This window comes from Lynx rufus, unplaced genomic scaffold (genome assembly GCF_022079265.1).
Source record: "Lynx rufus isolate CCGP_SWC_20201006 ecotype Redwood Valley unplaced genomic scaffold, mLynRuf1.p SCAF_15, whole genome shotgun sequence".
Lineage (NCBI taxonomy): Eukaryota > Metazoa > Chordata > Mammalia > Carnivora > Felidae > Lynx > Lynx rufus.
In genome coordinates, this window is record NW_025814829.1 from 51,642,925 (window position 1) to 51,670,493 (window position 27,569).

The window sequence follows — 27,569 nt, forward strand, 5'->3', positions numbered from 1 at the left end:
TAGAGAACAAAAGGTGAGCACTGGGGGAAAGGTGGGAGAAGAGCGAAAAGGAGAGTGAGTTTGGGAGCGGTGCTGCTGAGGTCAGAGGCTCTGCACCACACTTGCAGTCATACGGCTCTTTGCCATAATGTTGATGCAGAGGAAGCAACAAAAATAGGGGCTCCCTGGGAAAGCGGCAGATTCTGTGTCCTTCTAGAAGAGGCTGAATGATTGTGTATCTGCATATTATACTGGGAGAGGGTTGTACAAAAATCCAGCAGTTTGTAAAAAGTCATTTAGAGGGGTGCCTGGGTGGCTCAGTCGGTTAAGCGTCTGACTCTTGATCTCGGCTCAGGTCTTGATCTCTGGGCCGTGAGTTCAGAACCCACCGTTGCCCAGCTAGCAATGGTGGGCACAGTAAGATGGTCAACAGACCTTAAAGGATGGCGGTTAAGGTTCTTTACAGCCTTCCCTACCTGATTTTCCAGCTTTGTTTCACATCCTACACTATTCCAGAATACATCTTGTGCTGTTAACGTTCTCTACCAGCCTCAGCTTCGGTATATTTGCACATGCTTCTAGAATACTCTCATCCCCATTTCTGCCTCTGGTATCCAACTTATTCATCAAGATTAGCTCAAGTGCCACTTTTTGTTTATAGCCTTCCCTAATGTTCCTCATGACCGTATATACACTCAGCTATGTATTGTGGTCATTTGTATGAAAATATACACTTCAATCTATTTGAAGGCAGGAACGTGTTTCGTTCATTGTTTGTCTCTTACTACCTAGCACAATACCCTATAAAATTTCACTGAATTGACTGATTAAAATGGAGGTTTCTAAGTTTTTCTAAGGTTTACATCTTTAGTGATAGGATTTCTGTGGGAAATATGGTCTAGATCTTACAATTTCAAACCTAGTGACTAAAGACAACTCTGGCTTTATTACTGATATGCCTGTGACCTATAGGAATAAAATATATACTGGTGAAGCTCTTAATATATGTCACCCCATCACTGCTGGTTTGATGGGAAAGTCTGCTGAAGTGTCTGCAATGTATGAATATTGACACTTTAGAAAAGAACCCTGCCTCAGGTTGTAACAGGTACTCCTGTAAGAAGGGCTATGGCTCAGCTGAGCAGTCTCAGCTCAACTCCTCTAGGGGTAGGAGTTACTGGAGTCCAATTCTCCCTTGGAAATTTCCTCATTAGATCAGAGGTAATGATGATTTACAAACCATCTGAAGGCTGAGCTTGTGGGTGGATTAATGAGGAAAAACCTAGAACCAAAAGTAAGATTACACAAGTCACAGACCAGGGAAAAGAACTTATAAGTCATATATCTGATAAAAAATTTGTACCTAGAATACATAAAGAATCCTTACAACTCAATTACAAACAAATAATAACCCCATTTAAAAATGGGCCAAATACTTCAATGGACATTTCACCAAAGAGGACATACTAATGGCTAACAGATATATGAAAAGTGTGTAACATCATTAGTCATTAGGTAAATGAAAATTAATACCAAATGAGTTGCCACTACACACCCTTGAAGAAGTTATAATTTAGAAAAGGAGAAAATACCAAGTACTGGTCAGGATGTGAATGAACTGGAATTCTCATGTTACTGGTAGAAATGAAACACAGTACAGCCACTTTTGAAAACTACCAATAATTACCTACAACCCAACAATTCCACTTAGAAATCTAACCAAGAAAATGAAAACGTGTTCACACAAAGACTTGTACACAGATTTTCATAGCAACATTAGTTCTGATAGTCAAAAGTAGAATCAGCACGAATGTTCATCAACTGGTGGGTGGGTAAACAAATGTGGTACATCCATACAGTGAATACTATAGTCTGAAAAAAAGGAACAAAATACTGATACATAATACACAATAGATGAATTCAAAAGCATTATGCTAAGTGATAGAGGACGGATAACAAAAGACTACACACTGTCAGAAAGAACGGTGATTGCTCAGGGCTGGAGAAAAGGGAAAATAGGGAGTTAATGTTTAATGAATATAAAGTTTCAATGTGGGAAGATGGAAAAGTTCTGTAGATAAAGGGGGAAAGTAGCCATTGTGAAATATGCCTACAGCCTTTTCCAAAACAAAGACCTACTCTTCAGGGAAAAAGACAATAAGAGCCTTAACTTATGTGGGGGAAGGGCATTTTCTCATCTCCAGCTCTCTGTAGGGCTTCTTTCTCACCTAAATGCAATGGAGGAGGAAGCTAACAAACACTTGTGAAGACACAGACCTACTCAAAGGTTGAGATTTAATCATAAGGTTATGCAGTGATTCTCTTCTACCAAACCATACCACCGGACCAATAGGTCTCCAGTATAATAACACTGAATTACAGCTGAAGGAGTGGCAAGACACAGAGTCTCTCGGAAAAGGAGTTCTTATGGAAGCCAAAAGTCTAGAGAAAGCTACAGAAAACATTAAACACAGCCCAACTCCTAGCCAGATTAACATAAAATTTCACACTAAAGTCCTATTTACTTCATGATGCATCATATCCAGCTTTCGACAACAACAAAGAAGTGTACGAGTCATACTAAAAGGCAAGAAAAAACACAGTCTAAAGAGACAAAGCATCACAACTAAAGTCAGGTTGACACACATAATAGAATTATCAGACTGGGAATTTAACTATGGTCAAAATGTTTAAGGGCTTTTGTGGAAAGTTTAAGACAACATGCATGAACAGAGATATGGAAACTCTAAGAAATAATCAAAAGGAAATGCTAGAAATCAAAAGCACTGTAACAGAAATGAAGACTGCCTTTGGTGGGATCATCAGTACTCTTGACATGGCAGAAGAAAGAACCAGTGAGCTTGAATATCAGTCAGAGGAAACCTCTCAAAATGAAATGCAAATAAATGAAAAATAGAATATCCAAAGGATAACCTACATGCAATTGGAATATTAAAAGGAAAAGAAGGAGAGAATGGAGCCAAAGAAATATTTAAAGTAATAACAAAGTAATAATATTCCAAGAACTTTCCAAAATTAATGATTGGCAGCAAACCACAGATTCAAAAACCCCAGAGAAAACTAAGCAGGATAGATATATAGATATAGATATAGATATAGATATATAGATATAGATACAGATATAGATATACAGATATAGATATACAGATATAGATATATATAGATATAAAATCTCTACCTGGTCATGTCATGTTGAGACTTCAGAAAGTCAAAAACAAATGTTAAAATCTTGAAAGAGGCCAGAGATGGGAAAAAACCCACCTATGGAGGAACAAGGAGAATTACAGCAGACTTTTGTCAGAAACCAGATAAACAAGAGGAGAATTAACGTATTGAAAGAAAAAAAACCACCAACTTAGAATTCTATATCCAGCAAAATTATCTTTCATGAGTGAAGGATAAAAACCTTCCCAGAAAAGAAAACCTGGGATAATTTACTTCAAGGAAGAAATGTTATAATGTTCTGCTCTGCAAGAAATATTCAAAGAAGTTCCTCAGGGAGAAGGGAAATGATACAGATCAGAAACATGGATCTACATAAAGAAAGGAAAATCTCAAGGAAGGAATATATGAAGTTCAGATAAAATCTTTTGCTTTTCTTATTCTAAATTTATTGAAAACTAAACTTTAGACTTAAAATTAATAATAGAAACAATATATTGGGTGATTATAGCATATGGATAAATGAAATAAATGAAAGTGATGTCACAAGGGTCAGGAGGAAAGAATCATGGATAATCTACTATAATGTACCTGCACTACATAAAATTAGCATTAGATTAGCTTAAAATGGACATTGTAAAGTCTAGGGCAACCAGCAAATTTTTTTATTAAGAAAATATGATTGCTATCCTAAGAGAGGAGGTAAAATAGGTAATATAAAAATTACCAATTAAAACCAGAGAAGGCAGAAAAAGAGGGAGAAGAAAGTAACAAGGGAGAAAGTAACAAGAAAGTACCAAGTTAAAAACATGGTAATTATACTGATAATTATATCAATAATCACTTTAAATATAAATGATCTAAATACAACAATTACAGGACAGAGATTGTCAGAGTGAATAAAAAACAAATCCAACAATAAGTCGTTTATAAGAAACCCACTTTATTTTTTTAATGTTTATTGATTTTTGAGAGAGAGGGAGGAAGACACAAAATCCAAAGCAGGCTCCAGGCTGTCAGCACAGAGCCCGATGTGGGGTTCGAACCCATGAGCCGCAGGATCATGACCTGGGCCAAGTTGGATGCTTAACTGACTGAGCCACCCAGGTACCAAAACCCACTTTAAATATAAAGACACATGTAGATTAAAAGCAAAGGTTGAGAAAGATATGCTAACACCTGTGGGGAAATAGGTTCAAGAATTCCTTTATACTTAAATAAGTGGGTTAGAAAAAAGCTTAGGGCGGAAAGCCGCTGCGACAGGGTGAAAGCGCCCAAGGTGAGTTAGTGAGATACTGTAATGGGATCACGAGTAATTTGTTATATCACCTGCAGGAAATTACTTTTCATCTGGCGCCAATATACTTTGATCACAAACACCACTTGGCCTAGCCCCACCCCCACAACCCCCCACCCCAGGTCCTCTGCTTGTTACACACAAGTTAATGATTACTATCTGATTGTTTTCTTCACATCCACCACGTGTGTGAGATCTTGAGAGGTCAATAAATACAGAGACAAAACCCCTGTTCGGGGCTCTTGTCTCCCCCCTGGATATTAGCCCTAATTCAATTGTATTCAATTCTGCGGCTGCTGTCTTGCTGTTGAAGAGAGAACTGCAGACTCAGAGTCTGCGACAAACACTCATTAAAAGAAAGCTGAAGTAGCAATACGCTTTCAAAGAATCAGAATAAGGACAATTATCAGAGATGAAGAAGGGCATTACATAATGATAGAGGGGGTCATTTTCCAAGAAGACATAACAATTCTTAATATGTATGCACTTAACACAGAGCATCAAAATATATAAGACAAAAACTGAGAACTAAAAGGAGAAACAGAAAAATCCACTATTAAAGTTATTATAGTTAAAGACTTCAACACACTCTTTTAGTAATTGATAGATCAAAAAGGCAGAAAATCAGTAAGGATACGATCTACCTGAAAAACATCATTTAACTTAATTGAATTGGCACATACAGACTGCTCCATCCAGTAACAGCAGAATAGTTCATTCTTTTCAAACTTGAATAGACAATCACCACAATAGGCCACATTCTGGACTATAAAACACACCTTTACAGATTTGAAAGTATAGAAATCATACAAATTAGATTCTTAGACTATAATACAATTAAACTGCATAACAGAAAATGCATAACAGAAAAATAACTGTAAAACCTCCAAGTATTTGGAGATTAAACACCACACTTTTAAATAACATGTGTCAAAAAGAAGTCTCAAAACAAACATGAAAATATTTTGAACTAAATGAAAATACAAATTATCAAAATTCATGGGATGAGCCAGAGTTGTTTAGAGGAAAGTCCATAACATTAAATACATATATTAGAAAAGAAGGAAGATCTAAAATTAATAATTTGAGCATCCACCTTAGGAAACTAAAGAAGGGCAACTAAAACCTCAAGCAAGCAGAAGAAAAGAAATAGTAAAATTAGGACAGAAATAAATGAAATTGAAAGCAGGAAATAGAGAAAAATCAAGGAAATATAAAGGTATTCCTTTAAAGAAATCGGTAAAGGGGCGCCTGGGTGGCGCAGTCGGTTAAGCTTCCGACTTCAGCCAGGTCACGATCTTGCGGTCCGTGAGTTCGAGCCCCGCGTCGGGCTCTGGGCTGATGGCTCAGAGCCTGGAGCCTGTTTCCGATTCTGTGTCTCCCTCTCTCTCTGCCCCTCCCCCGTTCATGCTCTGTCTCTCTCTGTCCCAAAAATAAATAAACGTTGAAAAAAAAAAATAAAAAATAAAGAAATCAGTAAACAGCAATAACCTGTAGCTAGGCTAACTAAGAAAAAAAAAGAAAAGATACAAATTATCAATATCAGAAATGAAAGAGGGATCATTACTACTGATCCCAGGGACACTTAAGGACAATAAATAAATAATATGAAAGGTCTGGGCCCACAAGTTTGATAATTTAGATGGAATGGACTAATCACAATCTATAACAATAGTTATAGTTAACTATTAAAGAACTATTAAAGAAACTGAATCACTAATCAATAACCATCCAAAAAAGAAAGCATTAGGACTGGATGGTTTCAGTGATAAGTTCTACCAAATACGTAAGGAAGAAATGATACCAATTTTCTACAATGTCTTCCAGAAAACAGAAGCAGAGGCAACTCTTTCTATGAGTTCAACATTACCCCAACGCCCCAAACAAATAAAGACATTACAAGAAAGAAAACCACGTAGCAAGACCTCTCACGAACATAGACACAAAAATCCTCAACAAAATATTCGTGAATTGAATTTAACAATGTATAAAAAGAATTATACACCACAAGTGAGATTTATTCCAGATGTGCAAGGTGGTTCAACATTTAAAAAATCAATCGATGGAATATACACAAATATTGAATCATTATGTTATACAACTGAAATTAATATAATGTATGTCAATTAGATCTTTTTTTTTAATTTTTTTTTCAACGTTTATTTATTTTTGGGACAGAGAGAGACAGAGCATGAACGGGGGAGGGGCAGAGAGAGAGGGAGACACAGAATCGGAAACAGGCTCCAGGCTCTGAGCCATCAGCCCAGAGCCCGATGCGGGGCTCGAACTCACGGACCGCGAGATCGTGACCTGGCTGAAGTCGGACGCTTAACCAACTGCGCCACCCAGGCGCCCCTGTGTCAATTAGATCTCAATAAACAAATAAAACCTCTGACTTAGAGAAAAAAAAAAGTCAATGTAATCCATCCCATCAATGGGGTAAAGAGGAAAGATAATGTGAACATAACAGCTGAAGCCGAAAAGGCATGTGACACAATTTGATAACCATTCATGATAAAAATTCTCAGTATACTAAGAAAAGAGGGGGATGTTTTCAATTTGATAAAGAACTTACAAAAAAAACCTACCCTTAATATCATACTTAGTGGTGAGAAATTAGGCACTTTCCTCCTAAGATCAGGAACAAGGCAAGGATGTGAATGCAAATATCTGGGGAAGAACATTCCAGGTACAGACGCAATAGCAAAGTTGGGAATGAGATGCTTGAGGCACAGGGAGGAGGTTGGTTAGAGTGTTTTGAGTATAAAGCATAAGCAGGAACGTGGTAGGAGGTGACGTTACAGGAGTAAGAAGAGGCCTAATTCTGCAGAAACTTGGAAGCAAAGTCAGGAGCTTAGATGTTATGATAATGGCATTGGAAAGCTAGCGAGAGGTATGATGGCACTTAAATTTTTAAGAGTGTTTTGGTTGCTGACACGAACTGTGGCAAGCTACGTTCTTGGCAGGTGTTCACTCTGCATCTGGATTCAGAAGATGAGTCCATTATCAGCTAATGCTAAATGTACTCTCTTGCATATCCAATTTTTGTAACGAGCTTTAACAAAATTGTCAACCCCAGTATGTAGCCACCACTGCTTTTGAGTTGGTATTACAAGGCAGGAGGCGTTCACCAGGCATAGCTGACCAAGAGACAAAAGGTGGAAAAATACAAAGCCAATTTTCAAAATATGTGGTTGTGAGTGTCATTTTTCTAGATTAGTGAAAATATGAACAGACATAAGGAACCTGTCTATGTCTTTGCTGTAAAAATGCTATTGAAGGTCTGGTCTTTAACGTCACTCACGACTCCTACGAAAAACCTTACCTAAGAAATTCTTTTAAAACAGGGGCGCCTGGGTGGCGCAGTCGGTTAAGCGTCCGACTTCAGCCAGGTCACGATCTCGCAGTCCGTGAGTTCGAGCCCCGCGTCGGGCTCTGGGCTGATGGCTCGGAGCCTGGAGCCTGTTTCCGGTTCTGTGTCTCCCTCTCTCTCTGCCCCTCCCCCGTTCATGCTCTGTCTCTCTCTGTCCCAAAAATAAATAAACGTTGAAAAAAAAATTTTAAAAATTAATGCCAGGACAAGTTTTTCCTGAGGAACATGGGTTAGTATTTCTTTCTGATAAGAACTAAATAACATACTTTATTTCCTTTTTTTTTTTTTACACTGGCTACTTGAAATTTTAAACTCAGCTAAGACTGAACTGACTCTCAGTGTTGGCATGTTGGCATTCTCTTATCTCTGTCCACCACCCATTGTATTTAGGACGTTATTGCAAAGCGGCTTCAACTCCGGTGTAGGTTGAGAATAAATTTATGGAGTGACGTTAACAGTAAAGAATGTAAGTAGAATACAGAGGACGACAGAGACTTTACTTAAAAGCATTTTTATGACAATCAAGTGAACTGACATACATTTCCTCACCTATGAGTCAGTTGTTCTTTGCTCTAGCAGAGCACATCAGCAGAAGACAGGCTCATTCTTATCGCTGGTCATCAACACCATGTGTATACTTTAAATAGAGGCTTTGCAGTCGAGCTTCCTTATTTTATTATTTTTTGCTTTTCATACTAAATATGTATGTCTGGGAGTCAAGGAAGTGAAGTGTCTACTGTAAAACTGCACTGAAAAGAGTGAGGCTGACAGCATAGCTCAGCAAATGGCACTGATGTTCAAACATTTATGGGTAGACAGTTTCAAATAATAATTATTTATTAAGCAAGGAAACACCACTTATAAAAGGAGGGTTTTCCAGTCAACTATTTAAAAGGTAAATTATATTTGCTGCTTTTCTCAAAGGCCAACCTCTGATTCATTTTCTTTTCCATGATACTTTATTGCCATCATATCCTTCTCCGGTTAAGGGTTGATTACAGGATTCTCAGTCACATACTGAGTAAGCTAGAGCCTCACAGCAGGAGATCCTTGAAACTTCTGCCTCATGGGGGTTGGGCATACATCAAAAGTACTGAACACATGAAGCAAGTGCTAAACAAAGCTGCTGAACAAAGAAAAATAATGACAGTGTAAATAATTTTTTCAAATTAGAGTGTCAATCCTAAAATTTGCATGAAACCACAAAAGACCCCAAATAGCCAAAGCAATCCTGAAAAAGAAAAGCAGAGCTGGAGACATCAGGATTCCAGACTTCAAACTATATTACAAAGCTGTAGTCATCAAGACAGTATGGTACTGGCTCAAAAATAGACACATAGATCAATGGAACAGAATAGAAAACCCAGAAGTGGTCCCACAATAGCATAGTCAACTAATCTTCAACAAAACAGGGAAGAATATCCAATGGAAACAAGACAGTCTCTTCCACAAATGGCATTAGGAAACTGGACAGTGACATACAGAAGAATGAAACTGGACCACTTTTTTTTACACCATATGCAAAAATAAATTGAAAATGGATGAATGGCCTAAATGTGAGACAAGAAACCATCAAAAACCTAGAGGAGAACACAGGCAGCAAAGTCTTTGACCTTGGCTAGAGCAACTTCTTACTAGACATGTCACTGGAGGCAAGAGAAACAAGAGCAAACATGAACTACTGGGACCTCATCAAGATAAAAAGCTTCTGCATGGCAAAGGAAACAATCAACACAATGAAAAGGCAGCCTACAGGATGGGAGAAGATATTTGCAAATGACATATCTGATAAAGGGTTAGTATCCAAAATCTACAAAGAACTTATCAAACTCAACACCCAAAAAAATAAATAATCCAGTTACAAAATGGGAAGAAGACATGAATAGACATTTTTCCAAAGAAGACATCCAGATGGCTAACAGACACATGAAAAGATGCTCAACATCACTCATCACCAGGAAAGTACAAGTCAAAACCATGATGAGATACCACCTCACTCCTGTCGGAATGGCTAAAATTAACAACACAAGAAACTACAAAGTATTGGCGAGGGTATGGAGAAAGGGGAACCCTCTTACACTGTTGGTGGGAATGCAAACTGGTGCACACACTCTGGAAAACAGTATGAACGTTCCTCACAAAGTTAGAAATAGAATTACCCTATGATCTAGCAATTGCACTACTAGGTGTTTATCCAAAGGATAAAAACACTGATTCAAAGGGGCACATGCACCCTGATATTTATAGCAGCATTATCAACAATAGCCAAACTATGGAGAGAGCCCACATGTCCATCAACAGATGAATGGATAAAGAAGATGTGACATATATATACAATGGAATATTACTCGGCCATCAAAAGAAATGAAATCTTGCTACTTGCAATGACACGGATGGAGCTAGAGTGTATTATGCTAAGCAAAATAAGTCAGGCAGAAAAAGACAAATACAAATGATTTCATTCATATGTGGAATTTAAGAAACAAAACGGATAAACATATGGGAGTGGAAAGAGAGAGGGAAACAAACCATAAGAGACTCTTAATGATAGAGAACAAACTGAGCATTGATGGAGGGAGGTGGGTGGGGGGTGGGCTAAATGGGTGATGTGTATAAAGGAGGGAACTTGTTGAGTTGAGCACTGGATGTTATATGTAAGTGATGAAGCACTGAATTCTACTCCTGAAACCAATATTACACTCTATGTTAACTAACTAGAATTTAAATAAAAATTTGGGAAAAAAAACCAAAAAAACCTAGAATGTTTAAGGAATGTATTGCTGGTGTACAAGCTAAAAGTGTGTTTGTCCTGCTGCTGAAGGTCACAAGCAAACTCGAGCCCCAGTCTTCAGTGTGACATACTCATCACAGTCAGTTACAGAAAGAAAGTCTTGATTGGGGGGGGGGGTACTTGTCATATTTTCATCATAGCTATTTCTAGCTAAGTGATATATCTGATGTCAATCTATGCCAAATCTGTAAGTAATTCTAAGAAAAGTTTCAAATGTCACCTCAATAAGGTTTACTGGACTACTTTATGTACAAGTTCAACCCCGCTTTCAGAATGCACCCCTATTCTTCTGATCCTCTTGTTTGATCTATGTTTATATAGCATTTATCACCTTCTAACATACAGTAAGACTTACTTATTTAGTATGTTTCTTACTGTCTTCTTTCTACTGGAAGTTGAGCTCCGTGAAGACAGCGAATTTTCGACTCTCTAAAGAAAATATTCCCCATATTATCAAATAGTTTTTAACTTAAAAAAGATCTAGATGTTAACATACCAATTTCAAAACATGTGTGTGAAACATTACAACTATAAAGTGTTCTGCAAGTGAGTAGCATTAACGATGGAATGTAAAGATATAAAATTCAGAAAAATATCCCACTTACTAGGAGAGACTCTCCTACAAACTGTTCACACTTAGCCCACAAACTCTGTAATAGCCTTATATTTTTGCTTTCAAGCTTTTTGCACTTTCCTTTTCAATTGTTTTTATTTTTAATGTTTATTTATTTTGAGAGACAGAGAGAGAGAGAGGCAGAGAGAGAGGGAGAGAAAGAAAATCCCAAGCAGGATGTGCACTGTCAGCATAGAGCCTGATGCAGGGCTCCAAGTCATGAACAGTGAGATCGTGACCTGAGAGGAAATCAAGAGTTGGACGCTTAACTGACTGAGCCTCCCAGGTGCCCCAGCACTTGCTTTCTTTTCTTTTCTTTTCTTTTCTTTTCTTTTCTTTTCTTTTCTTTTCTTTTCTTTTTTCTCTTTTCTTTCTTTCTTTCTTTCTTTCTTTCTTTCTTTCTTTCTTTCTTTCTTTCTTTCTTTCTTTCTTTCTACAAATGGGTTTAAGGTGGTTGAAGTCATTGGAACTCTGATTTCCAGGGAATGTAATAGTTCATCGATATATTCCGAGTACATAGAACTGTGTCTGGTGCATAAATGCTCAATAATTATTTGTTGAATGATTTAAAATATGACTATGCCAAATCTGAGTATTGTCTGCAAAGTATATTACTTGGAACAGTTTTATAGGAGACATGTATGGTCACGTCTTTCTAATTCTTGACCCTTATTTAATCTCCTTTTCTTTCGTTACTTAAGTTGTATATCAGCTTATCTAAGTCAAAGCCTTCCTTCAAAATGTCCATTATTTAAACAGAGTTGCTCAACGTGATGCTCGTCTCTTGCCGACAGTGTGTGCTCGTTACTTCTTTGCATCCTGTGATGACCAACCACTGAAGACTGCAGGAGTGTTATCCATTTCTGGGATTCTTTACAGAATGCACATTTAAAACCTAAGCTTATAACTATTATTAAGTTAAAAGTGGAGAGGGAAAACATATGGCACTGGTCACTTATACAGGGATCTTATGTTTGTAGAATCCCACAGTCTCTAATGAATCATAAATTCTGAACACATTTCTACTGCCTGTAATGAAAATAAGGTTATTCATTGATATTTAACATTTTCAGACTTTAAGAAGAACAAGGCATGTTAAGTGAAAGGCCCTGGATAGCAGACAACTTCTTTTCTCTATCTACCTGATTCTTCCTGAATCATCCTGTTCCTACATTTCTTTAATTCCCATTTCTTGTGTAGTCACTGACAGGCTGAGGGCAGTTACATCAGAGAGGAGAGGGAAAGGATTGTATTTATTTTTCCAGCTATATTGGGATATAAGTGAGAAAAATGGTACATATTTAGTTTGCACAGCATGATTTTTAAGTTTTACAGTGTGATGATTTTATGTGTAGGTATATATGTACATGGAGAGAGAGAGAGAGAAATGATTACCTCAATCAAGTTAATTAACACATCTATCACCTCATATACTTTTTTTTGTTTGTTTTTGTGATAATACCTAAAATCTACTCTCCTAGAAAATTTCAAGTATACAGTACATTATTATTTATTATAGTTATCATGCCATACAGATCCCAAGAACTTATTCATCTTAGAGCTGAAAGTTTGTGCCCTTTGACCAATATCTCCCCATTTCCCCCTCACTCTCCAGCCCCTGGCAACCACTGTTCTACTTTTTGGTTCCATGAGTTCAACTTTGTTAGAGTCCACATATAAGTGAGGCAGAATTTGTCTTTCTTTGTCTGGCTTGTTTCACTCAGCATAATATCCTCCAGATTCATCCATGTTGTCACAAATGGCAGAATTTCCTTCTTTTTATTGCTGAAAAATATTCCATCATATGTATGTGTATTTATCACACTTTTCTTTCTTATTCACCCTTTGATGGACTCTCAGATCGTTTCCATGTCTTGGCTATTATGAATAATGCTGCAATGAACATAGGAATGCAGCTATCTTTTTGAGATACTGATTTCATTTCCTTTGGGTATATTCCTAGATGTGGTTTTGCTGGGTCATATGGTAGTTCTATTTTTAATTTTTTGAGGAACCTCCACTGTTTTCCATGGTGGCTGTACCAGTTTGCATTTCCACCAACAGTGCTCAAAGGTTCCCTTTTCTCCACATCTTCACCAACACTTATTATCTCTTGCCTTTTTGATAATAGACATTCTAACAGATGTGAGGTGGCCTATCATCATGGTTTTGATTTGCATTGATGATTAGTGATGTTGAGTACCTTTTCATATACCTATTGGTCACTGTATGTCTTCTTTGCAATAATGTCTATATATGTCCTTTGCCCATTTTAAAATTGGATTCTTTATTTGTATTTTTGCTATCGAGTTGTATGCCTTCCTTATACATTTTGGGTACTGGCCTCTTATCAGATATGTGGATGGCAAATATTTTCTTTCATTCCACAGGTTGCCTCTTCATTTTGTTGATGGTTTCCTTTGCTGTGCAGAAGTTTTTGGTTTAATGCAGTCCCACTTTTTAATTTCTGCTTTCATGGCCTATGCTTTTTTGGTGTTATGCCCCAAAAAGTCATTGCCAAGACTAGTTTCAAAGAGCTTACTCACTATGTTTTCTTCTGGGAATTTTACAGTTTCAGGTCTTACACTTAAGTTTTCAATCCATTTCAGGTTAATTTTTGTATATGATGTAAGATGCGGGTCCAATTTTATTCTTTTGCATGTGGATATCCAGTTTACCCAAAGCCTTTTATTGAAGAGACAATCCTTTCCCCATTGTGTATCCTTGGCACCATGGTCAAAGATTGGTTGAACAGATAGCATGGATTTATTTCTGGGCTCTCTATTCTGTTCCATTGATGTATGGTTCTGTTTTTGTGCCATTACCATACTGTTTCAATTACTATAGCTTTGTAATATAGTTTGGTATCAGGGAGTGTGATGCCCATAGCTTTGTTCTTTCTCAAGACTGTTTAGGTTATTTGGGGTCTTGTGTGGTTTCATGTGAATTTTAGGACTATTTTCCTTTCTCTGTGAAAAATCCTATTGGAATTTTGATAGGGATTGTATTGAATCTGTAGATTACTTTGGGTAGTATGAACATGTTAGCAATATTCTTCCAATCCATGAAGGGGCACCTGGGTGGCTCAGTCGGTTAAGCGTCTGACTTCGGCTCAGGTGATGATCTCACAGTTGGTGAGTTCAAGCCCCATGTCAGGCTCTGTGCTCAGAGCCTGGAGCCTGCTTTGGATTCTCTGTCACCCTCTCTCTCTGCCCCTCCCCCATTCACACTCTGTCTCTCTCTCTCAAAAATAAACATTAAAAAAAATTTAAAAACATATTCTTCCATGAACATGGAAGATCTTTCTATTCATTCATGTTTTCTTCCATTTCTGTCATCAATATCTTATAGTTTTCAGTATATAGATCTTTCACTTCCTTAGTAACTTCTGAAGTATTTTATTCTTTTTGATGCTATAGTAAATGGGATTGTTTAAATGCGTATGGAGAGAGAGAGAGCAGAGTGACCTGCTGAACTCTATGAAACTGCCAAATGTGGGGCGCCAGGGTGGCTCAGTCAGTTAAGCGTCCAACTTTGGCTCAGGTCACGATCTCATGGTTTGTGAGTTCGAGCCCCGCGTTGGGCTCCGTGCTGACAGCTCTGAGGCTGGAGCCTGCTTCAGATTCTGTGTCTCCCTCTCTCTCTGCCCCTCCCCTAGTCAATAGCTCTGTCTCTCAAAAATGAATAAACATTAAAAAAAAGTTTAAAAACGTAAAAAAATTTGCCAAATGTGTCATTAGCATTCCTCCATCATTTCTTCCTCACTTAATATGCCAGTCCTGTATTCTCATGGTCTCATGGTATCTCTGATTATCCTAATTTACCAAAGGTCTGCACTTTCTAAAATGCCCCATTTTAGAAATCTATTCTTCCCTTCTCCTTGATCATCAAAACACTAATTCCTTCAATAACCTCTGAGCTGATAAAGTAGTAGGAACAAATTATGAATTCAGTTACATGATTAAGGTTATTCACAATAAAATTAGCTCATTTACTGAGGTATGTCAACTCAACAAATATTTACTAGCCACTTAAATGCCAGTTCTGCTAAGTATACAGAAATACCTAAAACTCAGTCTCTTCTTTAAGGAAGTCACAGTTAGAAGAAATGAAGGATGCACTTAACTTACCCAAAGATGCTATTAATTTTCATGGAAATGCCTGTTCACAGATCATACTTCAGTGGTTTTCATAACATGCTTACAATATCTCAGAGGCTGCCACGGGCAATGAAGGACAGATTTCATCTTATGCTGCCAGCAATTCTGAATTACATAACGATCCTGGAATAAACAAGTTGATGCCCCCATGCCCTCGCAAATGCTAACTTCTCTGTGTATAACGCCCCACCCTTGTGCAATTCTTTTCATTCTTCAAAAGTCAGCTCTAATGTCAACACTTTGCAAAGGACTCTTTGTCATCACCTTTTCCTAATTGATCTCCAGTTTTGAGCTATATCTGTACCTTGTGTATCACACTGTGTTCCCTTTCTTTAAAGCCCGTCTCCTTTTTTTTAGACTATGAGCTCCTTCATGCATAGATTAGAAATTATTCACCTCCCAGCAGACCTGTAAGTAAGGCACTCAGCAGGAAATATTGAATGAAATTAATTATTGAAAACCTATTATTTCTCTGCTTTCTTTCATAGATGCTAGTGAAATAGATCTTTTTTAGGAGCTCAGGTTTATCACCACATTTTATTTATGCTTTCATCACTTGATAGACATTTGAGTTGTTTCCACTTTTTGGGTGCTGTATCCCATTACATTTGTAAAAAACATTTACAAATATTTGGGAGGACCAGCGGGAAAAATATTAAATTAGGAGTTCTGAAACCTAGATGTTACCTAGATGTAGCCTTGGTAGTAATTCCATACTTATTAAAGGAGATTTAAAAACAAATGTTTATTTATTTTTGAGAGAGAGAGAGGACAGAGCGTGAGCAGGGGAGGGGCAGAGAGAGAGGGAGACACAGAATCCGAAGCAGGCTCCAGGCTCGGAGCTGTCAGCACAGAGCCCCACGCGGGGCTCCAGCTCACAAACTGTGAGATCATGACCTGAGCTGAAGCTGGGTGCTTAACCGATTGAGCCACCCAGGGGCCCCTTCATTAAAGGAGATTTAACTAAAATTCCTTCCACCTTAAACAGTCAATAATTTTATATTTTATCTTTTTCAAGTGTTTGGCCTAAGATCGAAGTCCTGCAGCAGGAGAAACATTAAATCTGGAACTATGAGTTACACATTGCAGCTAAGAAACACAGTAAATATTGTAATCCATTTTAACCTTAAAATCTTTTTTATTTTTTACTTAGTTTACAATTTGGAGAATACTTTAAAACTCAATTCTACGTGCCCCTCTTTGAAGAAAAGATGCTCTCCATTATACCAGGTGATAAACATTCTGATAATAAACAGAGGTGCCTGGGTAGCAAAGTTCATGAAGCTTCCGATTCTTGATTTCTGCTCAGGTCACCATCTCTCCGGTTTGAGAGATCAAGCGCCATGACTGGCTCTGCACGGAGCCTGCTTGGAATTTTCTCTCTCCCTCTTTCTCCGCCTCTCCTCTTCTCACGCACACACACTCTCTCTCTCTCTCTCAGAATAGACAAACATTAGGGGCACCTGGGTGGCTCAGTTGGCTGAACACCTGACTTCCGCTCAGGTCATGATCTTCTGGTCTGTGAGTTCAAGCGCCACATGAGGCTTGCCGTTGTCAGTGGGGTTTCAGGTCCTCTGTCCCCCTCTCTCTGCCCCTCCTCTGCTTGTGCTCTCTCTCTCAAAAATAAATAAACATCAAGCAAATAAATATACATTACACATCCTAATAATAAAAAAGAATCTGAAAATTATGGAGTGTACTGAGGAAGTACTTTCATTTCTCCCTGTTTGTTTCTGGCAGGGGAATGGCCAGTTTCTAAAATCTTGTCATTTGTCACTGCAATCAAAAGTTCACTTTGCCTCCCTTTTATACATAAAGTCGATCTTTAAGGAGGATTTGAGAATATCCTAGTTGACCATTCTCACATTCTTGAAACCTGGAGCAAGCATCCTTTGACCACTCTTTCGGGTGCAAAAGGATGTGTTTTTCATTCGCGGTGCGGTTGCTGAAGCTTCCAGTAAAAGAATCTGGTAGCTAATTAGCAATCCGCTTACCTAGTAGTGAAAACTGAAATGACTTGGATAACGCGAAGAAAATAACACACAGACATGTACCTCCAGAAATCGCTCTAAAACTATCCGTATTTGGCGAGAGACAACTCCACGCGGGAAAAGTCACAGCCAAGAAAGCGATCCTTCGCCAACTCTGACTCGCGCCTTGGAAACCTGCGCGTGGAGCGTGCAGAGCTCGATTGTCTCCTTGGAAACCGCAGCCCGGCAGGGCTCAGGCAGGCCCGGGGGAAGCGCGCCTGGAGGAGCAGGTGTTCTCAGGCTGCCGTCTGCGCCTGCGCCGGTCCACCGCGCCCTCGTAGTAAGAGAGGCCCGGATGGAGGACGAGGAGGCGCGCCGTTGCTATGGCACCTGGGTCCTGGCCGCCGTGGGAGCAGGTGCCGGGGTCTCCCTCGCCTCACTGTCTGTCAGAGCTTAGAAAGAGGAGGAGAGGAGAGCTCCCCCGGCCATCTCTGTGACCCCAGCCGCTGCATCTCACACAGGCAGGAGGGGAACCAGAGGGAGAGAAGGGAAGGATGATGCGGAGATTTTTATGGTGGGAGATATTTATAGAGGGGACGGGGGTCAAACGTCTGGGACGTCTGGGAGGAAAAGTGCTTAGAAGGGAGCGAAGAGCCTTCCTGTGGGCTTCTGATGCGGGCGAGTCCCGGGTCCGGCGAGCCCGAGGGGGAAGTCTGGCAGCACCTTGCTTGCTTGGCTTTGTAGGAGGGAACCCCCCCCCCCATTTTTGTCATTTTCTTACCCCTCTCAAAGTTCTCCTCCCCAGGAGAAAAAAAGTCATTCCTGAAATGGTAGCTTCCATGAAGAGGCTCGGGTATTCATTTAGTCGATGGTACCTGGGGACCCTGGATACAAATTAAACTTACCACCTAATGTTTGTAAAATACTATTTAATTGTCATACTTGGTGACAGAGCATGAATTTAAGAATTTTAAAATTCAGTTGAGAAGGAGGCAGCAGGGAGAATGGGCCAGGTGGTCTCATGGTGTTCTTAGGGGTTAGTTTTTGCTTAAGTACTTATTTTGTATTAAAACGGGTTGTCTTTGACGTTCTTTCGATGCTCTTCGATTTTAAACAAGCATGTGTTTAACAGGCTATGAGATAAGGCTGGGGTCAATGAATTAAACTATTTTCGAAGGTCTGAATCCCGAAAGAAAGTTGTCAAAAGCGTATACATATAGACTTAGCTTAGACTCACATTAAAGGATCTGCAGTCACATACTCACAGGGGATTTAGCAGACACCCAGGAGGAAGGAATTAATTTCTGTCTCTTATTACAGTTAACCTATTAAGAGGGTGGTTCTTACTCAAGCCACACAGAGATTTTTACTGCTGATAAACATTGAAATTTAAATGTGTGAAACTCACAAGGAGTAAGTGTGAGGGATTCAGTTTGTGTAAAATGTGTTTTTGTTCCAGTATGTTGACTGTGTAGCATATGGCCAGTGCCCTGGGGATGATGATTAAAACAACTGAAGGGGATTGGATATCCTGTGACGCATTTGAAAAAGGCTTAAGGGACTTGGTAACAAGAATTTATGATTTACGTTCTTTGTTTACTTGGCAACCAGCCATGAGGTTTTTGAAGAGACAGGAAAAGAACGGCGGTACAAATTTAATGCACCTTCATTTTCTTCTTAGAGTCACTTCAAACTGTGGCTTTTTCTCTTTTCAATTCTTGCATAATAGTACGATTTAATAACACCTAGTATGTTTGATTTTTTCATTTTATTTTTATCGATTATGCTGATCCTATCTGTTTTAAATTTGAGCTTTCACATGGGTGAAATTCGTTGGAAATAATAAAGCACAGCTACCAAAGTCCTCAGGCAACTATTTGTTTACAAATTCAGAGCTATGTTTATTACAAAATTAAAGGAGAGCACTGGAGAGTTCCATAGAAATTTTAGTCTAACAATTATGTAACCTAAACATCTTAATAAATAAATTCCAAGATCCCTGGTCTGAAAAGAAAGCAGATTATCCTAAGGCACTTGTGACTGTGAAAGACAGTATTGTTTCTATAAGTATTTTGGATCACAGTGAGTTTTAGTGTGTTCTAATCATCCATGGCACCCTTACTTTCAATTAGTAGATAGTTAGGCATAACGGTTGAGGTGAGTTAGCCTGTCTTGCGGCCAGCCAGTGGTAGATAAACTCACTCCAAAGCATTGGTTTGGTTTCCCTAGGTTACCTCAAAATATTATTGCTCTCAACCTTTGCTTTACAAATTACTGAAACCTTACTTCGAGTTCTTTAAGTAAGTCCGTTCTGTATTCTTAGTTTAAAAGAAATAAGTATCTAGAAGGAATTGTAATCCAACTAATACATTGGAAATAGTTGTAATTACCCAGTTGAATAATTAGATTGAATGATTTGCATTCATGTACCTAAAACTAACTTTGTCTTGAGAAGGGGAAGGGTACCAATCAATACCAAACACTATGCTAAGGCAGGCGGACATTGAACTGAAACAGACCAGAAGTTTTTAAGTCTTGGATTTAAAAGGCCCCGATCACTTGTTTTCGATTAAGTTTATCATGATACTGTGCATTTCCTTTTAAATTCTCGTGCTTTTCATGAGTTGGCAGTTATTTGCTAATTTGCAGCTTATAAAAAGTTTAAAATAAATCTTAGGGGTCCCCCAGCTCAACAGTTTTTGTCAAAGCTCCTTGTCATTGACAGGGAATGAAGCACTTCTAATAGGCTGCTCACTTCTCTTCAGGACAAGTTTGCGATGTAAATTCTGTTTTAAATTGCCGAAACATATCCCTGTTTCCAGCCCCTGACACTAGTTTCACTGTTTGAAGTTAGGCAAGTCCAGTCTTCCTCCAGCCAGCAGCCATTTGGATAATGTAAAGCACGTGTCATGACTTTTGTGTTTTCTTTTCTTTAGGATAATATTCCTAAGGCATTCCTCAGGGTCTGGTTTTCAGGCATTACTCTCATAGCCTCCCTTCTTCCCTTCCTTCTCTTTTATGCCTCTTCCTCCTGGTTTGCTAGCCTCTGAATGTGTTCCAGCTTGTCTTTTGTCCTTTACAGTGCAGACCAGGACACTGGAGAGGGTGCTTCACGCTTCTGTGTGTCTCACCCATAGTCTCAGGCTTGCAGTTGATGTATATGTTGGGTGTCCCCATCATCCTTTTAACTCACTGGAACCTACTCTTCAGTAAAACCTATTAAAATGTTTTTCACACACAGTATTGAAAAGCCTCACCTCTTCACTTAGCTAGTGCTTGTGCAACTAGTGGGAAGGTGTTCTCCCACATGCTTTTTTGGGCAAACGTTGGAAGGAAAATCATGTATATCTCATCTCCCTTTAGTAAAATTGGCACCAGGTTAGGTGATCGAGTCAAAGGTTCACAGATAGTAAAGTGAAGCCAGTGGCCGAAACGAAGCTTGTGGGTAGTTTATTAATTCAGACGAAATCTCTCTCATTTTAGATCCTAAAGAAATATGTTCTTGACATCGGTACTTTCTGCCTCCAGAAAGGGTTTAAGGCAACTCAGTCTTGCTACAGGCACAAGAGATGGCTCATAGGTATAGAAACAGGTATACAAACAGGGTCCCAGGTGTTTGGGACCCTGAAGATGAGATTTCTATAGTTCTTTTGAAACTGGACCTAAAATTCTAGTACATTTAGAGAGCATTGCTCTTTCTGTTTTTGTTTAATAGTGGAAAATGTGCAGATGATTGTTATATATTTCTACATTTATGACAATTAGATCTACATGAACAGTTTTCCCTCAACCCTGTTTTTTGAACAGATAATCGGACATCAGACTGACCCCTTCTCCCTCCTTCCAGATTCTTCTTCAGGAACACATTATGTTCAGGTCACCCTGGACAATTTCATTCACTTCCATGTTTGTTTGCTCTTTCTCGTGCTGTTCTCTTTGTCTGAAATAACTAGTAATCTCTTGTACTCAGTATTCAAAGCCCATCTCAGCTTTCCTTGGTATTTCCAATTTTTGACTGAGTTCATTGCTTTTTTATTCCGCCTTCCATAATTCTTTACTTTTTTATTTTTGTTTTTATCTACATTTAAAATTTCTGGGTTTTGTTTGTGTTTGTGTTCTGTACCATACCGGAAACACCTCAGGGGCATAGGTCTGTCTTGTAATCTTTATGGGAATGTATATAGGAATATTGTAGGTGTTCAACAAAGTTTCATCAAAACTGTACATATATACACATATATATGGTATGTTCACATGCATATACAGACACATAGGTGAAGATTTATTTGCTGCTTTTGTTTGAAAAATTATAGATAAAACTATATAGCAGGCTAGGACCTGCTATAGTTAGTAGATAACTTGAGCTTTGTTCTCTTAAAAATGACTGAATTTATACACCATTTTCATAAACATTAACTTTCACCTGACCTATTTACTTATCACTGTTACCGGATAGTATTAGACATCACATTTGTTTTTGCTTTTTTTTTTAATGAAAAATATATTTCATAGAGTTTAAAACAGTTTGACTTCTGTGGAAATTAACATTTACTGTAGTTGAAAATCAAATGTTACTTAATTGAAAGCTCTCAGATCACAAATTATAACCATGCCCTAGAAACTAGTAGAAGGATTAAAAAATTGAGGATAGGAAGTGATATTCAGGTTTCCTCCACATTTGAAAGTTTGCTTTACGCCTCTCTTTGACAAAAGACCTACATTTGTACCTGTTTTTGTTCACTGAATGAAATCTGAAGAGGATTTTTGCTTTTATGAAACTGTAATTGCTTCTTTGCTTTATGCCATGTTGGCTTTCCTTGGAATACTCTGCTTTCAGAGAGCTGAGGAAACCTGTATTTGTTTTCATTTGGACATTAGACAACGTTAATGAGTATGACTTAAAAGCTGCGTCATCTGCTCTGACCTGGGCAAGGAGTTTTAACGATTGGCAGGGGATGTGGAAAATCCTTCTCTAAGCCTCAGATAGTCTTCTTATCCCCCTTTTTTTAGGCTCCTTGTAAATGAGGATTTCAGGAATTGGGTGGAGGGGGGTGGTTTTTAGAGTGGTACATCTAGAAAATGTCTGGCCATTGAAGGCCTCTCTTTCAGGGTATACAGATACATGTTTATTCTGAACGTTCCATGCTTTGTGTTTCTATGTGTTGGTTAGTCTATTACATTAATCTCCATACTCCATTCTACCCCTAAAGTGGACATAACATATACCTTATCTTTTTAAATCTTACAGCATTATTCTATAACAAACAGAAAATGGATGAAAATAAAGATATGGACTCAAAAGAAAGTGGAGAATATGAAGATGACTTTGAAAAGGACCTGGAATGGTTAATTAATGAAAAAGAAAAAAGTGGTGCCAGCATAATAGAGGTATATATAAATTGCCAAAAGCATTCATAATAATTACATTAACAAAGTGCTTTGTAATTCAAGAGTTTTGCATATACTATGTCATCTAAACCTCCCCAAATTCCTTTGATATACATAGAACAAGTATCATTATTTCTACCTTAGAGATGAGAAACTTGAGACATTAAGAGTTTATATGTTGTATCCTAAGGTGAGAGATGAGAGAACAGGGATTAAGTTAGCACTTAATAAAGTTTAAATTATAATTAAAAATAGGAGTGCCTGGGTGGCTCAGTCCGTTGAGCTTCTGACTTCGGCTCAGGTCATGGTCTCACAGTTTGTGAGTTCGAGCCCCGCATCCGGCTCTGTGCTGACAGCTCAGAGCCTGGAGCCTGCTAAAGATTCTGTCTCCCTCTCTCTCTGCCCCTCCCTCACTCCTGCTCTGTCTCTCTCTCTCAAAAATAAGTAAACATTTAAGAAACTTAAATTATAATTAAAAATTATAATTTATATAATATAAATAAATATGATTTATTGCATCAAAAATAAAAACAAGTACAATTAATTTCTACTTTATATAAACTTGGATAAAATCATGGGGTTATACTTTTAATATAAATGAAAATAAAGCAAATCCTCAAAAAACATGGTCTTTTGGCTAACATTTGAAACCTTAAGACTGAATTAGCCCTTCAGGGGAATGTATATAGAGGAAAAGCGTAGAGAGTCAAAACTGAACATAGGAATACCTGTAGGAAAAAGTGGACCCATTAAACATGATCATACAGGTAGAAGGGAAATCCAGGAAAATGAACCCGTTCCTGGATCATGAATATATACATCATGATCCCGTTCCTGGATCATGAATATATACATATATATATATATATATATATATATATATATATATACACACACACACATACGTATGTATATGTATATATATATATATACATATATATGTATATGTATATATAGATACACATACACACACTATATATATATGTATATATATATAGTATATATATGTATATATGTATGTATATATATGTATATATATAGTATATATATGTATATATGTATGTATATATATGTATATATATATATAGTGTGTGTGTGTATGTGTATCTATATGTAATTTGTGTGTGGGTACATGTTTATATACATATATGTACATATTCATATGTATATATGTATGAAATTAATGTCAATAAATAGGTAATGAAGAAAAGATGTAAGACTGCTATAAGAATAGGTGACTTTAGAGGGACAACGACCTAAGTAATTGTGACAGAAGTCAGATTTAAGGTTAAGGGAAAGAATATGAGAAAAAGAAGACGGGCAGTTTTACATCACAGACTTCTCTTAGTTGCATTTTGCTTTCTTACGCAATGGAGAGGACAAATGGGATAATATTTGAAAAAGGCAACAGAGCGAAAAGTAAAGGTTTTCCTGAGATGGCCTTTAAGTGGGAGTTCGATGCATCTTTAACAGAAAAATAGTAAGATTGAGTAGAGGCAGAGATACCCCAGAGTGGTCAGTTTGAACCAAAGTCTCATGACTGGAGGGGTGTGAGATCCAAAGCACAGAGTGCTAGAATTAGAGAAGTGATGATGATGCTTCATTGTTTCATTTCTTACTTCATTCAGAAAATATTAATTATCACCTACCATGTATCCGAGGCTATTGTGGGTACTGGGGAAATGGCAGCTTCAAAACAAAGGGCTCTCATCCATCTTACTCATTTTTGTGGGTGTATAATCACTTCCTCCTCTGAGGCTGGCAGGAAAAATGGATGACAGAGATAGAGACTGGGATGAGGGCTGGGGGGTGTGAAAAGTGGCAGTTTTATTGCACTGAATTTTTTGGTAACTTTGGCTTCTTCTGCAGTGGGTTTTAAAAAATGAAAACCAAAGAGTAATTAGGAAACAGATACTGTCAGAATGAACTAGAAAATCAAATACTGCTTAAAAAAACCAATTACAATGCAGAAATCTTAGTTTACTTGCTTGTTAGACATTTTAATGGGCCAGGTTTATTTGCTTATCAGACATCTGGCAACGCTGTGCAGGTTAGGAAGAGATGGCTATCAGAAAAGATGACCTTTAAGCATGTAAAAGCGGAAGGGGATTTTACGAGGTTGAAGAGAGCAGCAAGTAGTAATTCCCATAGAATTGTTTCAGGAGGGAGAGAATTGTCTGAGAAAAAGGACAAAAATATCGTAGGGGAAAGGTGTTTCTGTTTGGTTGGTGAATATGCACGTATGTGGAAAAGATGTTAGATAAGAAGCCTTTAATTAGAAACAGGTGTAGAGCAGGTTTTGTGATGTGATAATACTGATCTATGGTTCATGTGGAATTACGCTTTTTTAATATAAAACTGAGTTTATGATGGTGTTTAGCATAGACTGTTGGAGCCTCAGAGGATAGTTGAGGAGGGAAAATGTCATCCGTAGATAAAAATTGACTGGAATTTGGATATAGATTCTGCAGAAAATGGCAGCAATGATAATCTGAAAAGATTGTAAGAAGCTCAGAGTGATTAGCACTTGACTAAAGGCTGATATTGTAATGGTCCTGGGGAGAAAGATAGTTTTTTGAAGAATAGAAATATTATAAAGAGAAAACACTTAACAAAATTTTCTTCTGAAAATTTAAAGTGAGGAAGATTTTATAGAGGAACCATAGTAACATAATAATGTACTGTTTGTAGTTACCCTTTCATTAATTAGCATAAAATTTTTGAAAATATTAACCTAGCCCCTAGCAACATCAAATTCAGATTTAGCATTAAATTTTTCCTAAAGTGCTATTGTCACATGTATTTCCCTTGGGATGCTCATAAATATGAATTCAAATATTATGAGCACAGTGTAAATAAGAAGCATGTAAATTTTCCCATTCATAAAATATATTGCATGATTATGAAACTTCATTTTGGATTATCTACATATAAATGGACAAAGAGTCTCAATTTTTACTGAAAAAGAGAACCTTATATATATTTTTTTAGGTGGCTTGTGGGAATGAAGAGAATATTAACCAAGAATTAAAAGACAATGAAACAGAAACAGAACACACTGAACAGAGTTCTGATCCTGACAAATCTTTGAAGGATGAAGTTTCACCAAGAAGAAATGACTTCATTTCTGTACCGAGTATTCAACCTTTGGATCCCGTATCAGATTCAGATAGTGAAAACTCTTTCCAGGAATCCAAAGTAGAAAGCCAGAGAGCCCTGGAGGAGGAAGAGGATGAGGAAGTAAGGAGATATATTATGGAAAAAATTATACAAGCCAACAAGATTCTACAGAATCAAGAACCTGTGAATGATAAAAGGGAACGGAAGCTTAAGTTCAAAGACAAATTAGTTGATCTGGAAGTTCCTCCACTGGAAGACACTGATACTTACAAAAATTATCTTGAAAATGAAAGTAGTATGTCTGGAAAACTCTCACAGTTACGTATTTCCAAGGAATTTGGACAAGAAAATGTGCTCATGTCACTAACTGATGGAAATTGTGAAGAGAACAAGGATAGGAAAATTCTAGTCGAGAGAGATGGAAAGTTTGAACTTCTGAATTTACAAGACATTGAGAGTCAGGGGGTTTTGCCCCCCATTAATACTAATAGTACAGAAAACGAGCCTCACCAGTTGTCATCCAGATCTTCCAACTCAAATGTCAATGGTGTCAAGAAAGAAGAGCCGATAGCAAAGATTCATGCTGTTGCTCATTCATCAACAGAAGAGCCACTGGCTTATATCCCTCAGCCACCAGCCAACCCCAAGACTCGTCCAAGTTCTGCTGCCAACTCAGATCGAAGTAAGGGGAATGGGAAACCTAATCACAGGACACAGTCTGCAAATACACCTCCAGTGACCTCAACATATTGTCTTTCCTCTCGACAGAAAGAACTGCAAAAACGGCTAGAACAAAAGAGAGAAAAGCTAAAGAGAGAGGTGAGCACATAAGCGGGCATCATATTGAAAGTGGGATGTATTTTCATGTTTTATAAATGTAGTGGTACTTGAAATAGTTCCTCAAAGTATTGGGTAGATTTGCTTGCTTGTTTTGTTTTTCTATTGTTAGATTAAGTGGTTAAATATTAAGAGTGCAGATTATGGGGTAAACACCATGATTATCTTGGTCCTTTCTTGGAGGGATCACAGGGCCTAGTAATGAATGACTTGTGTTAGAGACAGAGGTCTCAGTGATGACATCATCTGATCCTTTCATTTTAAAGATGAGGCTCAGAGAAGGGACTGCTGAAAGTAATTTTGATGTGAGCAGGTGAAAATCAGGTGTCCTGTGGAAAAATGAAGGCACAAATTTGTTGGGGTTTAGGAGGCAGCAGGTAGATTTGGATTATAATTCTCTGACTTGTGTGTGTATGTGTTTTCACATATTCTTCCATGCCTATAATTCCTTGATTTCAGAGATTTTAGTTTTAGATGAATAGAGCCTAATAACCTTAACAAAATATTTCCAACATTCCATATGGAATCCAAGGTGATGATGATGGTGATGGTGATGGTGGTTTTGTGCTGTCGATTAAGAAGAGGCTGTGTGGGGCGCCTGGGTGGCGCTGTCGGTTAAGCGTCCGACTTCAGCCAGGTCACGATCTCGCGGTCCGTGAGTTCGAGCCCCGCGTCAGGCTCTGGGCTGATGGCTCGGAGCCTGGAGCCTGTTTCAGATTCTGTGTCTCCCTCTCTCTCTGCCCCTCCCCCGTTCATGCTCTGTCTCTCTCTGTCCCAAAAATAAATAAAAACGTTGAAAAAAAAATTTTTAAAAAAAAAAGAAGAGGCTGTGAAGTAACCGAAGCATTTATTTGGGGT

General features: G+C 38.0%; 1 protein-coding gene across 3 annotated transcripts in view; it reads left to right on the forward strand.

The window, feature by feature from the left end:
- The first annotated feature begins 17,721 nt into the window (after nt 1–17,721).
- CCDC181 (coiled-coil domain containing 181) overlaps nt 17,722–27,569 on the forward strand; it is a 28,217-nt gene continuing 18,369 nt past the window's right edge. For 2 of the 3 annotated variants that reach the window (XM_047077040.1, XM_047077041.1), the window contains exons 1-3: nt 17,722–17,782; nt 22,615–22,754; nt 25,746–26,693. In XM_047077040.1, the coding sequence (XP_046932996.1) occupies nt 17,722–17,782; nt 22,615–22,754; nt 25,746–26,693 (1,149 nt within the window). Of the gene's footprint in view, nt 17,888–22,614; nt 22,755–25,745; nt 26,694–27,569 lie in introns of all 3 variants that reach the window. The other variant, XM_047077042.1, reaches the window with a different exon arrangement.